Source organism: Styela clava, chromosome 6 (genome assembly GCF_964204865.1).
Source record: "Styela clava chromosome 6, kaStyClav1.hap1.2, whole genome shotgun sequence".
Classification (NCBI taxonomy): domain Eukaryota; kingdom Metazoa; phylum Chordata; class Ascidiacea; order Stolidobranchia; family Styelidae; genus Styela; species Styela clava.
Window position 1 is genome coordinate 13088250 of NC_135255.1, and position 12119 is coordinate 13100368.

General features: G+C 34.9%; 1 protein-coding gene across 5 annotated transcripts; it reads right to left on the bottom strand.

The window, feature by feature from the left end:
- Positions 1–165: 165 nt before the first annotated feature.
- LOC120331936 (uncharacterized) lies at positions 166–7485 on the bottom strand. Of its 5 annotated transcripts, none has more exons than XR_013476753.1 (14): positions 7236–7485; positions 6808–6971; positions 6653–6730; positions 6295–6465; positions 5005–5163; positions 4320–4506; positions 3985–4124; positions 3329–3475; positions 2984–3187; positions 2588–2747; positions 1995–2201; positions 1362–1532; positions 613–1091; positions 166–454 (listed from the first exon to the last, which is right to left on the bottom strand). XR_013476753.1 is itself a non-coding variant. In XM_078113936.1 (14 exons), exons 1-13 carry the CDS (start codon positions 7264–7266, stop codon positions 907–909), a joined length of 2004 nt encoding a protein of 667 aa, XP_077970062.1. In that variant the 5' UTR covers positions 7267–7485; the 3' UTR covers positions 166–454; positions 904–906. The 5 variants fall into 5 exon arrangements, 4 of the variants coding, with proteins under 4 accessions (XP_077970062.1, XP_039255054.2, XP_039255053.2 ...); XM_078113936.1 differs by having other exon boundaries at positions 904–1091; XM_039399120.2 differs by having other exon boundaries at positions 166–831; positions 904–1091.
- Between the last annotated feature and the right edge of the window lie 4634 nt (positions 7486–12119).

Genomic DNA, 12119 nt, shown 5'->3' on the forward strand with positions numbered 1-12119 from the left:
CTAAGTTCAAATTTGAATTGTTCAATATTATTCGATGCTTGACTTTGTACCATGCATAGAAGACAATAGTATGTAGAGATATCAAGAACGACAAGGCAGGTAAAAGCAAACAAATTTTAATCACTCATTCGATATATCCTTGTTTGTCCAACAAACGAAAAAGATTACAGATTAAGATTATGCGCAGTCAACTGCACAAGTCCTACAAAAATAGAATGGCGTTATACATAGAATTCGTTCCCTGTTTCCAAATGACGAATGAATTGAAGTAAAGGCATTTATGACTTCCAGCCTAATCGTTTAATACCCCGACATTACAGAGCTGTAATAACAACCTCGTCCATTTGTATTAATACCGGTGCCATACCGGTACTTCATCGCCCTCTCAAGCGTGTTTCAAATTACTCATTTCATGTAGCAGTCCAGTACTTCCTACATTTTTCCGTGTCTCTCTCTATTTTGAAACACAAAGTATGTTTAATACGTAAGAGTTTCAGTCATTTCAATTCAGATAAATATGACATTATATCCGGGGCATCTCATTTTCATGGAACACGAATCAGTAGTCATCGAAAATAAGTACCAGATACGTCAAAATAGAAATATACCCACGAATACGCAAGACAGCCTCTGACGCAATTTCCTTGCCATATCAGGGCATAATTGCTTCCGCAAGGTTGTGAACTGATGTCAGAGTCTATAAAAGGTCGTTAGGCAGTATACCGGTACATTGATATTAGCGCTGTGCCATTTCTACTTCATCTGCCGAATGTACTGTTTCGTTGCGGTCACATATACAGGCTACAAGCCCGGGTATAGTCTTTTCAGTTACTGAATGAAAATAAAACCTCAATAATCACAATGAGGATGGAAAAATAATCTACTTCTAAAACGTTGACTAACTTTTTAATCGCGTTCTAGCAACTTATTTGCCAATAACTCCTCAACAGCATCTGTCATAATCAATACATCTTCAGCACTAAAATGAAAATCATTTCGCAGTACAGAATAGTAATTATCTGGACTGCGTATAAGCATTTTGCATAGCTGTGACAAAGATGCACCATCTAATTTCGGAAAGGAATCTTGATCTGAAAAGAAGTGTATGCATAAATGATTTTATGAATAGAATAACATACTTATATGAATGAATACGGTTATCCTTTCGTATGGTATCACTAACACTCCTCTTCTATTGAATGAGTTAAAATCGTAGACGATATTGTAATTGTAATAACAGGGTTGAAATTTCCTAGCTTGTATCAATCGATTAACATAGGTATACAGCCAATTTATTTCACCAGTATATATCATTCCTGCTTTATCCAACCTACCGACATTTACAATATAATCAAACTCACCTTTTAGTCCCATACACTTGCACCATTCTAATACTTTTTGTTTGCTCCAATTACTACATGGTATATTGTATTGCAATATTGAAAATCCAAGTAAGCTTTCTTGCGGACCATTTCCACCACCATCATTTGATTGTGTTGATAATGTTGAAGCATTAACTGGTTTGGCAAGAACTGAAAATAATGTCTATTTACATATAAGTATATATTAATCGTTTATGCAGCAATGCTATTGAACATTTTTCAATACAGAATATGTATAAATATTTCTTGAATATACCTGGTATGCAATGAGTTCTTAGTTTTATTTTAGGAAACCGATTCTTATTAAATGAAGAAACTAATAAACAAATATATATATATATATATAGAAATTTCAGGTGTGATGTATAGGTGTTTACATAATTATGTCATATAAAGTGTTTCCATAAAATAAAATAAGACAACAAAATTTGGGTGAAATATCGGTCTCGTATAACTAGAAAAGAATTGAAAAATATGATAGCCTCCTGCAACATTCTCCATTTTCAAGTACTTAACTTTGAAACCGATTGCCACTTCGTGTCCAGTTATCGAAACTTTATCTGTATCTCTCAATGTAAAGGTTATAGCAAACTTTGTTTGGTCTATGTATACCTGGATTATGTTCTAAGATTTTGGATGATGAAACAATGCCAGATATTTGTTGAGCAACCTCAGCAAATTTCTTCTCATGAAATCCTCCAGACAAATCGACGTAGAGTTTTGTTCCAACCATGGCTCCTAGCCAACCGTCCGCTACATACTCAGATTGCAGGAGCAGTGGAAGAACTGCAACTTCTCTTCTGTACGCGTATTCAGCTTCTAAAATAATATGGTCGGCTGGTGATACCGTGAATCTCAAAATCGCAACCACGGTAAAGCTTTTTGATCTAAATTATTGAGGATTTCAAAACAATTATTGAATTCAAAAGATGCACCAGTTAAAATGACTTTTTGTATTTTGAATTGAAAGAAAAGGTCATTAGAATATTGGTATATATCATATTTGATAATAAATAAATAAAAAAGTTTCTTTTGTGTTGTAAACATAAATTGTTGAACAGTATATTGAGCTTTTTTAAATTCTTACGTATTTTTTTTATTTACATATTCTTATATTTTATAGCATTTAAAATGACGTCTGCCAACAATAAAAAATCGTCCAAAAGTAACAAAATGTGATGCTTTTGAAAAAAGGGTTGAAGTACCGGTTCTGCAGGGGTTACTGTTTTTGTACGTTTCGGTCATTGCTACGAGTACAATTGCTGCATTTTCAATGGCTTCCGCCATTGCAGATAAAATCGAATCCTGCATTTTCTCCACATCCATCCAAACTTCATATCCTTTTTGTCTCAAGTATTCACGAAGCTGCGAAATAAATGGATTGCTTTAGAAAATTTCTGTAGCGGGAACAAAAATTCCCTTCCTCGTTGACTAGTTTACCAGTTGTTCCCCAATTTCAATTTTTGTTTTGACATTTTTTTGACCTTCATGATGCTAGGTGTTGAGATCAAACATTAGCTATTGGACAACCGTTTCGCTAAGCGAGGAATGACGATGTCGGTACATATTTAATATCCAGTTGAACAGTGCTTTCTTGTTACCTTAATCATAGTTTCTTGGACTTCCCAGTTATAACTAAGCATGACGTGCTTTGTTTTTGTATGTGGCTTCAACTCTTCTTCGTATAATCTCTCTTCCAAGTCGAGGATGAATAACAAACTGCAACATGCTTTGTGCAGTTTAGCTCTTGCATCCATCCCTGAGCGCAGCTTAAGACGTTTCGTTATGTCAATCAAGCAAGGCTCCTTTGTAGAACAAGATATGATATGACGTACAGTAATTGAGTCAAATTACTATTATGCTAATTATAATGAGCGTTGAAAATATCGCATAACGAATTCAATTTTAATTATATTACGTTTATTATTAATTTGAGTTTAGCTTACGTTAATTATTCTATCTTTATTTTCTGTGTGAAAAGCTAACGTCCAAATACAATTTATCGTTTCGTACTGTTCTTCTGGGGTAGTTTTCTTTTCATCTGATAACAGTCTAGTTAAAATTGGTAAAACGCCAGCTTCGACGATTGTTTTCTAAATAAAGGTAATTTAAATATATTCAGTATATGATGTGACGTTCCGTCAAATAATCTTCTGTTAGCACTGGCTTAGTTGCCGTCAAATAAAGAATTTTGAGAGGTAGGAATAAATAGATCGCAGTATATATATATACGAATACATAGAAACTTATTTATGGGATCTATCTCATTTCTATTTTTATCCTGATGGGGTCTATATATATACATTCGAACGTTGGCATGTTCAAAATGTATAGTAGGCTACACTTCTTACCGGTTCTGCATTTTTAGCTCAAATTAAGGATGGATGACAATACAACATTCATGATGTAAAATGACATTATGCTTACTGGTGATATTTGAGACAATGCACCCAGGGTGTGTTGAATTGGGCAGGCAAATGTCGAATATGAAAAAAATAAGAATGCAAGAACGAATCCGTTTCAATGTGCGAAACATTTTGCCATGTTACATTTGTATTAATCAAGATGTTAAAAGTATATATTTAAAATTATATAGACATACCTTGTTTTCATCATTCTGCGCTAATTTGTTTAAGGCAATGACCGTTTCTTGTGCCGAAAACAAATATTTTTTGGCAACATGATTTGGCGATGCCACTGCTGACGATAGCACGTTGACAATAAATCCTATCACACCAGAACCTGCAATAAATGAAGCGAAATTCAAATTATGAAGTTACGAATTCTTGCTGGTAACTTACATCAAACACTGATATATATAAATCCCTAAACTCTACCTCATTCAGCTACTCCAAACAAATTGACTCTGAATTGTAAATGATTGTAAAACAAAGAAAACGTCACTATCCGGAGATCCATTCTCTTACTTTTTGTTACCTGTCACAATTCTAGTATTTTCCTCTTCCGTAATGCAATAAGCAAGTAAAATATACACTTCTGCTTTGATGATAAGATATGTTGATTTTTCGTACGCAAGCAGTGTATCTATTCCATTGTTTTTTCGAATGTGAATCTTGATTTTGTTGCAATGTCGCACACAATTCATTAAAATAGAAAGAGTTCCCTGTAAAATAAAGCATATAAAAAGTAGCAGAAAAAACTTCTTAATGGGAAGAAGGCGATGGGGATTAGAAATTCAATCTATTCCTTCATTTGTAATACGTTTCGAATTGCGCAACAGAAACGTCACAAAATTGATAAATGGGTTACGTTTGACCAAGTGTACCTATATATATATATATATCGGCAACTTTTACAATATGGATTGCGCATTACCCTTTTAAAGATGGCGTTGGCGATATTTCGAAACGCCGAAAGAGGTAAACTTAGCATCACAGTTCAAGTGATGACTGAATAATTTAAAATGGACGTGTCCGGGTTGCAGGTGTTAAGTAGGAATACTGTTAGTCTGTTACCTAATGTATTGTGTGACGTCATCGAGGATTGTGGCGTCATACTTCGTTGAAATATTGGTATCAATGACATCGGTAACCATAGCTGTTATTATAAAATCATGTCATAACGCATACTGAAAATGGCATATTGAAATTCCGCACTATACCTTGATCATGTATCGTAATTGTTGTCGTTTCAAATTTTCCACACCAAGTTCAGGCATCGTTAGTTCTTTCATTAATCTCCTAACAACCTCTCCTTTTTTGGAAATAGCTTTCGGAAGATCAGCACATTTATCTGAGTAATTCCAAAGTAATAATTTCATCTGAATTGTAATTGAAACATTAAAGTTGAACGAAAGAAATATTTTTGGTCCATTTTATATTTTAGGTGCCAAGATGCGACTGCAAAACAAAATAGAGCCATTTGGGCTAAACTCAGTGGCGTAGCATCCACCCCCGCAACCCCCGCGGGGGGGAGGCACATCGAAAAGGGGCCCCAAGCGGTTAAAATTTAGAAATTTAAGCAGCAAAACCAAAAGCTGCATTGCAAAAGCAGTAATGCACATCTTATAAGGTTGATGTTAGTTCTGCTCAAATCGTTTTGTTACGTAACAATCCCGGAGTCGTCGATTTTCGGCGTCGTGTGGTTTGATCGCACCGGCCACCGGCACAATTACGAAGGCTGTCAGATTGAAAGCGAAAGCAAAACCTTTTAGTGGCGCACAAAAACGAAGAATAAAGGGCAGGAGAGGAAGAGCGTATGAAAAAAAATTAAAGTAACCAAGATAAACAAAATATTTAAACCAAAATTAGACTTGGGAATACCGAACATAACTGAGGAGGAATTAAGCCTAGCACGGGTGGTATCGGTAGAAAACCAGATGCGTGTTTAATCTCCAAAAGTGATGGCGTCGACGCGAATGAATTTTCTTCCAAAACTTACACGACAATTATCACAGGTAAGCTACTGATTTTTGAAGCAAATTGAAAAAATTGATATGACGAAGATGGTGGATGAGTTTGCTAACACGAAAGCGCAAATTTTAGGTTACCAACTTACCATAGCCTTTTAATAGCGACATGTTATGCTTTTTGACGAAATAAAAAAAAAACTTTGTTTTAGATTATGTCCGAGAGTTTTTATGACCGGGGGCCCACGAGAGTCTTGCTACGCCACTGGCTAAACTCGTATATATCGACAATATTTAGTGGATGAATAAACAAAAATGGCGAATAGGGCCTATAACATAATTTTAATACAGACGGTTGTGTCTTTGCCAATCGATAATCTCTGTAGTTAAGAGATTTATCAGCTACATAATGATATGTTTCGCCCCGATTCCGTGATCAAGTGATAGAATGTGAAAAGCTAACCATGAAAATTTAAACTATTTTTTCGATTGAGAGGCGGTTTATTATGAAAATAATATTTGTAATCTAAACAGTTACAGAACCTGTTTCATGATTCTGAAATTTAGAGTTGTGGCGTTGCTGTAAAAATCTTCTGGATTTAGATGAAAATGATCCCACATTCGTATGAACACATCGAGTATACCTTTCCTGAGCATTATGTTACAAATTGCGTTGAGATCATCTCGTCTAGTTCTTTTCAAAGCAAAATATATCTAGAAATATATCACGATTTTATGTTCTGAAATATCTAATGCAGCCTATACTAGTATTATTCGTTCTGAAGTAAAACAAACTTATGAAAATGTATGAATAATATTTATGTTTAGTCCGTGATTTCGGTTTCATTATTGACCGAATAAATACACACGAAACAAAGCCCAACAAAATTCTATATCTCACCTTGACTGCTTGCCTTAAATTTGTGAGAATCCCTGTTTCACTAAAATCTTCCGATGAACCAAGAACTTCCATAATTCCCTTGGAATAGTTGAGAAAATTTAGAATAAGTTTGAGACTAGGGAACAAAATATAGCCCTAACTATGGTAAATAATACCTCGATAATTGTTTGTATCTTCTCAAAATCTGTGTTCTTTCCAACTATATTCTTTTTGTTTCCTTTATCGAAATCATCACTGGAAATGGAAACTTGATCCTCGTCATCTTGTTCGCCCTGTTTTTTAATGAAGTCGACTTTCTCATTTTGCCGCCCGAAAGATTCTTTAGAAATGACAAATAACCTACTAGTTGTTTACCGTTCGCGATTACAAAATTGAAAGTTTAGGTGAACCTGCTGACTATTGACTTTTTATCATGCTAACCTAAAAAGTCACCTAATGGAAAGTCAAGTTATAGGCTAAATATAAGTTATAAGTGAAAAAAACAACTCATAAAAATTCTCGACTCATAGTATAACTATATACAATACAAGTGTTTATTCTCTCATCATCTGAATTTATTCGGGAAAAAACAAATAGTACTTACGTTCTTTACGCTTCGATGGTCCTGATCCCATAACCGTTGTTTTGATAAAACCAGGTTATAAGAATCAATATCATATATTCAGCGTGGACAGCGTCACTTATCTTTAACAATCCCACTTTTAAAAGTTAGTATTCGAATGTGAAGCCACTTTGCTTTACATTCTATAAAATAAAACCATGTGATTTTGCATCAAATTGTTAAATGCTTATCTAGTAGCATAAAGCGAGCAAACATTATATACGGTACAGTAATATATTCCGTTTCTCATATAACACTATCAGTATATGGTACAAAGCTTGGGTCAAGTTTTTAACTTTCCTGAATATTTTTCATACTGCCTAAATCTTATACCAAATAACGCCAGCACCGTCAATGTTTTTATTATCACTACGATGAAATACCTTCAGACGTTGACACAAAAGGCCAACAACAATAGACCTCGAACAAAAAAAAATGTTGGGTTCTACGCAGTCATATTGAATAAATTGACTTGTTCAAGCTTGAACCGTATTCTACGTGTGTCCCCATGTCAAAGTGAAATTGTTGAATGAAACATGCTTGTCGTTGCCAGTCAGACCGTATTAAAGCGTAAATATAATGTTAGCGAGAATTATTATGGGTGTCAACTAGAATATTTGAAATTGAATTGAAAGTTATATTTCAATCTAGAACTATCTGGCTACGACAAATAATTTTGTCTTGCTGAGATCAGTAATATTGACGACATAAGGCCCATGCACCCAAAGGGGAATTCCCAACATATAATGGTAACCAGATGACAAGAAATGCGCGCCATATGATAACGCCTTCCCTCTGCTTCGCGATGAATATGAAAAAACTTTTTATCAATAATATTTAACCATTATATTCCCACAGGATTGCCGATATTTACAAATGGTCTTTATTACTAAATTTCATTATTAACCGTATCTGTACTTGTTCAGGACATTATAATGCTTATTTTATAAAAATTTGCCGGTGTAACTGTCTTCCAAACATCACGTTTTACTAGAATTCGTCACCAACCATACGAGGGAGACAGCACACTATGGAATTTGCGGTATGGTGGGTGGGGTATGCGAAGCTGTGTCGAGTGAGCTGGCGAGCGTAATAAGTCAGCTCGTGGGTCGCTTTGGCCTTTGAAGACCGACTTGGATGGAAATTGAGTGCTTATTACTGTATTATAAGACAATTAATTGGTTGTCATTGATCATTTAAATTGTGGTTTGAGATTTGGTTATTGAAATAAACCGAAATTTTATACAGCGCGATATCATGAAGGTGCCATATGTTATATGATATACCGTACTATAACCGTTAGGAAATTTGATACCTCGTTGATTAACAATCGGAAAACTTAATATGACTGAGTTGGGAATCTTTTCTGTACTGGTTCGCAGGTTAGATATTGCGGTGTAAGCATGTCACGTATTTAATAAGCTACTAATATAGTTGCATCGCTTTGTTAGATTGTTTTTAGAGTTGAATAACCAATATTGACTGATTTCAGGATTTGGGGGCGCAATAGTTTTTGAATGTAAAATTTCTTATGCTTCTATTTTGGTTAATTTAGGTTTATTTCATAGCGTTATTACTTATAGCATATGGTTCACCTTTTTCTCATTTCCTCTGCCTAAAAACTCAACTTGCATCCAGTCTGCCAGTATAAAACTCTGAAAATAAACCATGCATCAACTATTTATCATGTAGTCGGAACAGAAAATCATAGGTTTCTTATCAACTGACAGACTTGGTTTCTACTTTGATCGCTACTCTATCACTTTACGAATGTATTTTGATGTTCGATCTATTTTTACCTTTGAATTGGTGCAAAAAATGTTTTATATTGAGCTAAATGCAGCAATGCTATACATTTTGGGTAGAAATTCATAATTTATCTATTGTCTTTTCCCTGTATAAGATGGAGAATATTTTCCCTTAGAGTATAAGCAATTCTTTTCAGTCTTATTTTGTATAATTATGGATCTATTATTATATTAATGGGGTTTCATGTGTTATGTTGCTTATCATCTCTCAAGATTTGAATTAATATTGGTATTCAAGAGATTATTTAACTTTCAACATAGAAAATATGGTTTCACATACATCACAGAACATGTGGCAAAACTAGCAAGATAAAGTATTGTTATTCGGAGGAATTTAACATACAAGTCACAACTCAACTTGTAAGACCTCAATATCCTGTAGTTGTGTGTGTTGTTCAACACTGCATAATCCATTCACTATTTCAATTACATTTTTAAATTATATTCTCATCTTTGGAACCAAGTATGTTTTTAATGTGATGTTTCGCGACTTTCTATCTCAATATATATATACTTATTAGGATTTTTTCTAACCCAGAAAAGGTATGAAAATCATTGAATTATTTCCATTGATTTTCAGTTATTTTATGAGGCTCGAGAAAAGCCTGTTTTTTGTGTACCTGTGGGATAGTTGTTGGCCCAATCAATTTTTGTCATATTATTTTTTCAATCAGTATCGCAGTCACTACTTGTTAATATTTGATTCATTTTATTACAAAATTATTTCAATATTTTATTCAAATTTCCATTTGTGAATTTATTAATGTTTCATTCCTCGAACTAGAAAAGCGAAAAAAGGTATATTTTGGAAAAACTGTTTTTATTGTTTGATGTTTACATAAATATAACTCAGTTTATTTGTTAGTTGTTCTATATTGGTATAATTTTGATTCCATGCTAAATTGTAAATAACATTTGCTTATATTGCTAGCTTTCTTCGCGTTTTAGAATAAAACTAATTATAAAGCTGAAATAGGAAAACATTTTTGAACCTATATAATTCAGCTTTGCAGGTTGATTTATTATCATTTCAACTGCTCATTTTTATGATTGCGGTTCTTAATGATTGTACTACTTGACGGCGCAGTCTTGCGTGTGTAAATGCATGTGTTCCGCCCTCGAGTTTGTAAGCGCTGTGTAATGGCTTCTGAATGACTGGTGGTATTGCCCCAGGCGAGCTTTTGCATGTTAACCTGTAGCACGCCTTGTACCTTTTAAGTTACTAGATAGATCAGATACGAATCGAGCATGGCTTGAGGATGACTCTCGATTTTTATCGCTGGCCAATAACCTAATTCTGTAAGTAACGGATCTTGTTTTATTTTCGAATTTGACGAAACGATTTGTAAAATATAGGTTGTGATAACCGACATGCTCCAGTAGGTATTGTAGTATGTCTTACGAAACTCGGGATTGTATTTCGAATTTAGTAGGCGAGTATCGTATGTAATGTAATTTGCCGGTCTCGGAGACTATTTTGATTTAAAACGAGTTTTGTGCATTAGAAAGAATATTTAGTATGACTTCGATGCGTTTGTCAGGCCAGGTCACTCAAAACCGCGTATTAAATTTCAAAGATGCAAGTGGTAATAATGCCTATGTTGATTCAGCGTGAAATTCTACGGTGAATACTACACACAAATCGCCGTTTTTTGTGGTCTTCGAGGTCAAGAGAATAGATTTTGAATAGGAATTATACCAAGGAGTGTTCTGAATTAACGATATCTCAACAATATAAGGCTCGAATTTGCTGAAAACGTAAACGTTTCGGTTCCGGTAGGTAATTCATATTTGATGTTATGTATCGCTGGTGTCTGGGCTTAATTTTCTCTCAACGACAAAGCGTCGTTAAAACGGAATTCCCAATGAGCACGATATACCGAGATTCAATACTTGATGTGATGTCTGTGTATCCGGCCGTCTCTCTTTCATATTCTCCAAAAAAAGTTTAATCTCAGCGGGAAATGTGGGATATGTCAGTTTGGTGATAAATATTACACATATTGGCTGTTCTTGTTGATTTGTCTCGCTCCCGACTGCGATCAAGTACTAATGGTAAATAATCGTGTACTCGCCAGATCTCGTTGAACCCTTTGACGCCCTCATGCAATATTTCAAGCTTTTCACTGGAATACTTTGCCAAAGGGTTAGCATTAGTACCACACATAAGGATAGATGCTTTTGCGGCCGGCTCGTGGATGACGTCACACTTCGTCAGCTGCATGGTTTGCCATCTGCATTCGCTCGAGAGATCTGCGGAGAGTTGTCGCCCTCGATTTCGATGTCACCCGTTACTGGTTTAAATAAATACTTCTCGTACGTTTGTTGTTAGTTGTGTTTTTGCATTCGAACAATACAGTCTTAATTCAATTGACTAGATTGTCCATCTAATTCGCCGATTTGTGCTAGTTCCGTCTAATCCGATTTAGTTGTTTTCCAGTTAGGTCAACGATAGAACTAGATAGGTCTGTTGTAGGAGCAAAAGTAGTACATCGAATAAAAGTAGTGGCAAACGATAGCGAGGAAGTAAATGTAAGTGGCGAGCCAAGCTCATTCATGATTGGTATTATGTTTATTGTTTGTTCGTCTCGTACAGAATAACACAATAAATTGAAGAATAGTATTTTACGCAACTGAATACTCACGGAAGCGGCTGTATATTACTATTGTGCGAGCAGTAACGTAAGTGTGTATGCCCCTGTGGGAAATACGCCAGAAGTTAACAAAAACAGACACGCGAGTAATATCGAATTAACTTACTCAGTAAACTTATGATTTAAATTAATTTGTATACGAAATGAGGGAATATGAGGTTTTTGGCATCTGCCTAAAATAATTCAGGATGCCACTAGGATTTCGTAGATACGTTATAAGAACTCGCTTTTATCGTGGACATTAAATTATGCACTCTGGGAGTGATTAATTCTTTCTATCGACAAATGGCTATAACCGAATTTAGCTGGGCATCATGTGTTGAATAGCACCAACCGCAACAGCGTGTGTGGGCTGCTATTTCTTCAGATGTAACATTCAGCGTCAAGTGCTAGTTCGTAGGTAA

Excerpts from the sequence above, each read along its gene's own strand:
- LOC120331936 (XM_078113936.1), bottom strand. The coding sequence starts at position 7,266 with ATGGGATCAGGACCATCGAAGCGTAAAGAAC. Across the intron at positions 2,202-2,587 it reads CAGTAACCCCTGCAGAACCG|AAGCTGAATACGCGTACAGA; the intron begins GTACTTCAACCC and ends ATATTATTTTAG. Across the intron at positions 1,092-1,361 it reads CAAGTGTATGGGACTAAAAG|ATCAAGATTCCTTTCCGAAA; the intron begins GTGAGTTTGATT and ends ACTTCTTTTCAG.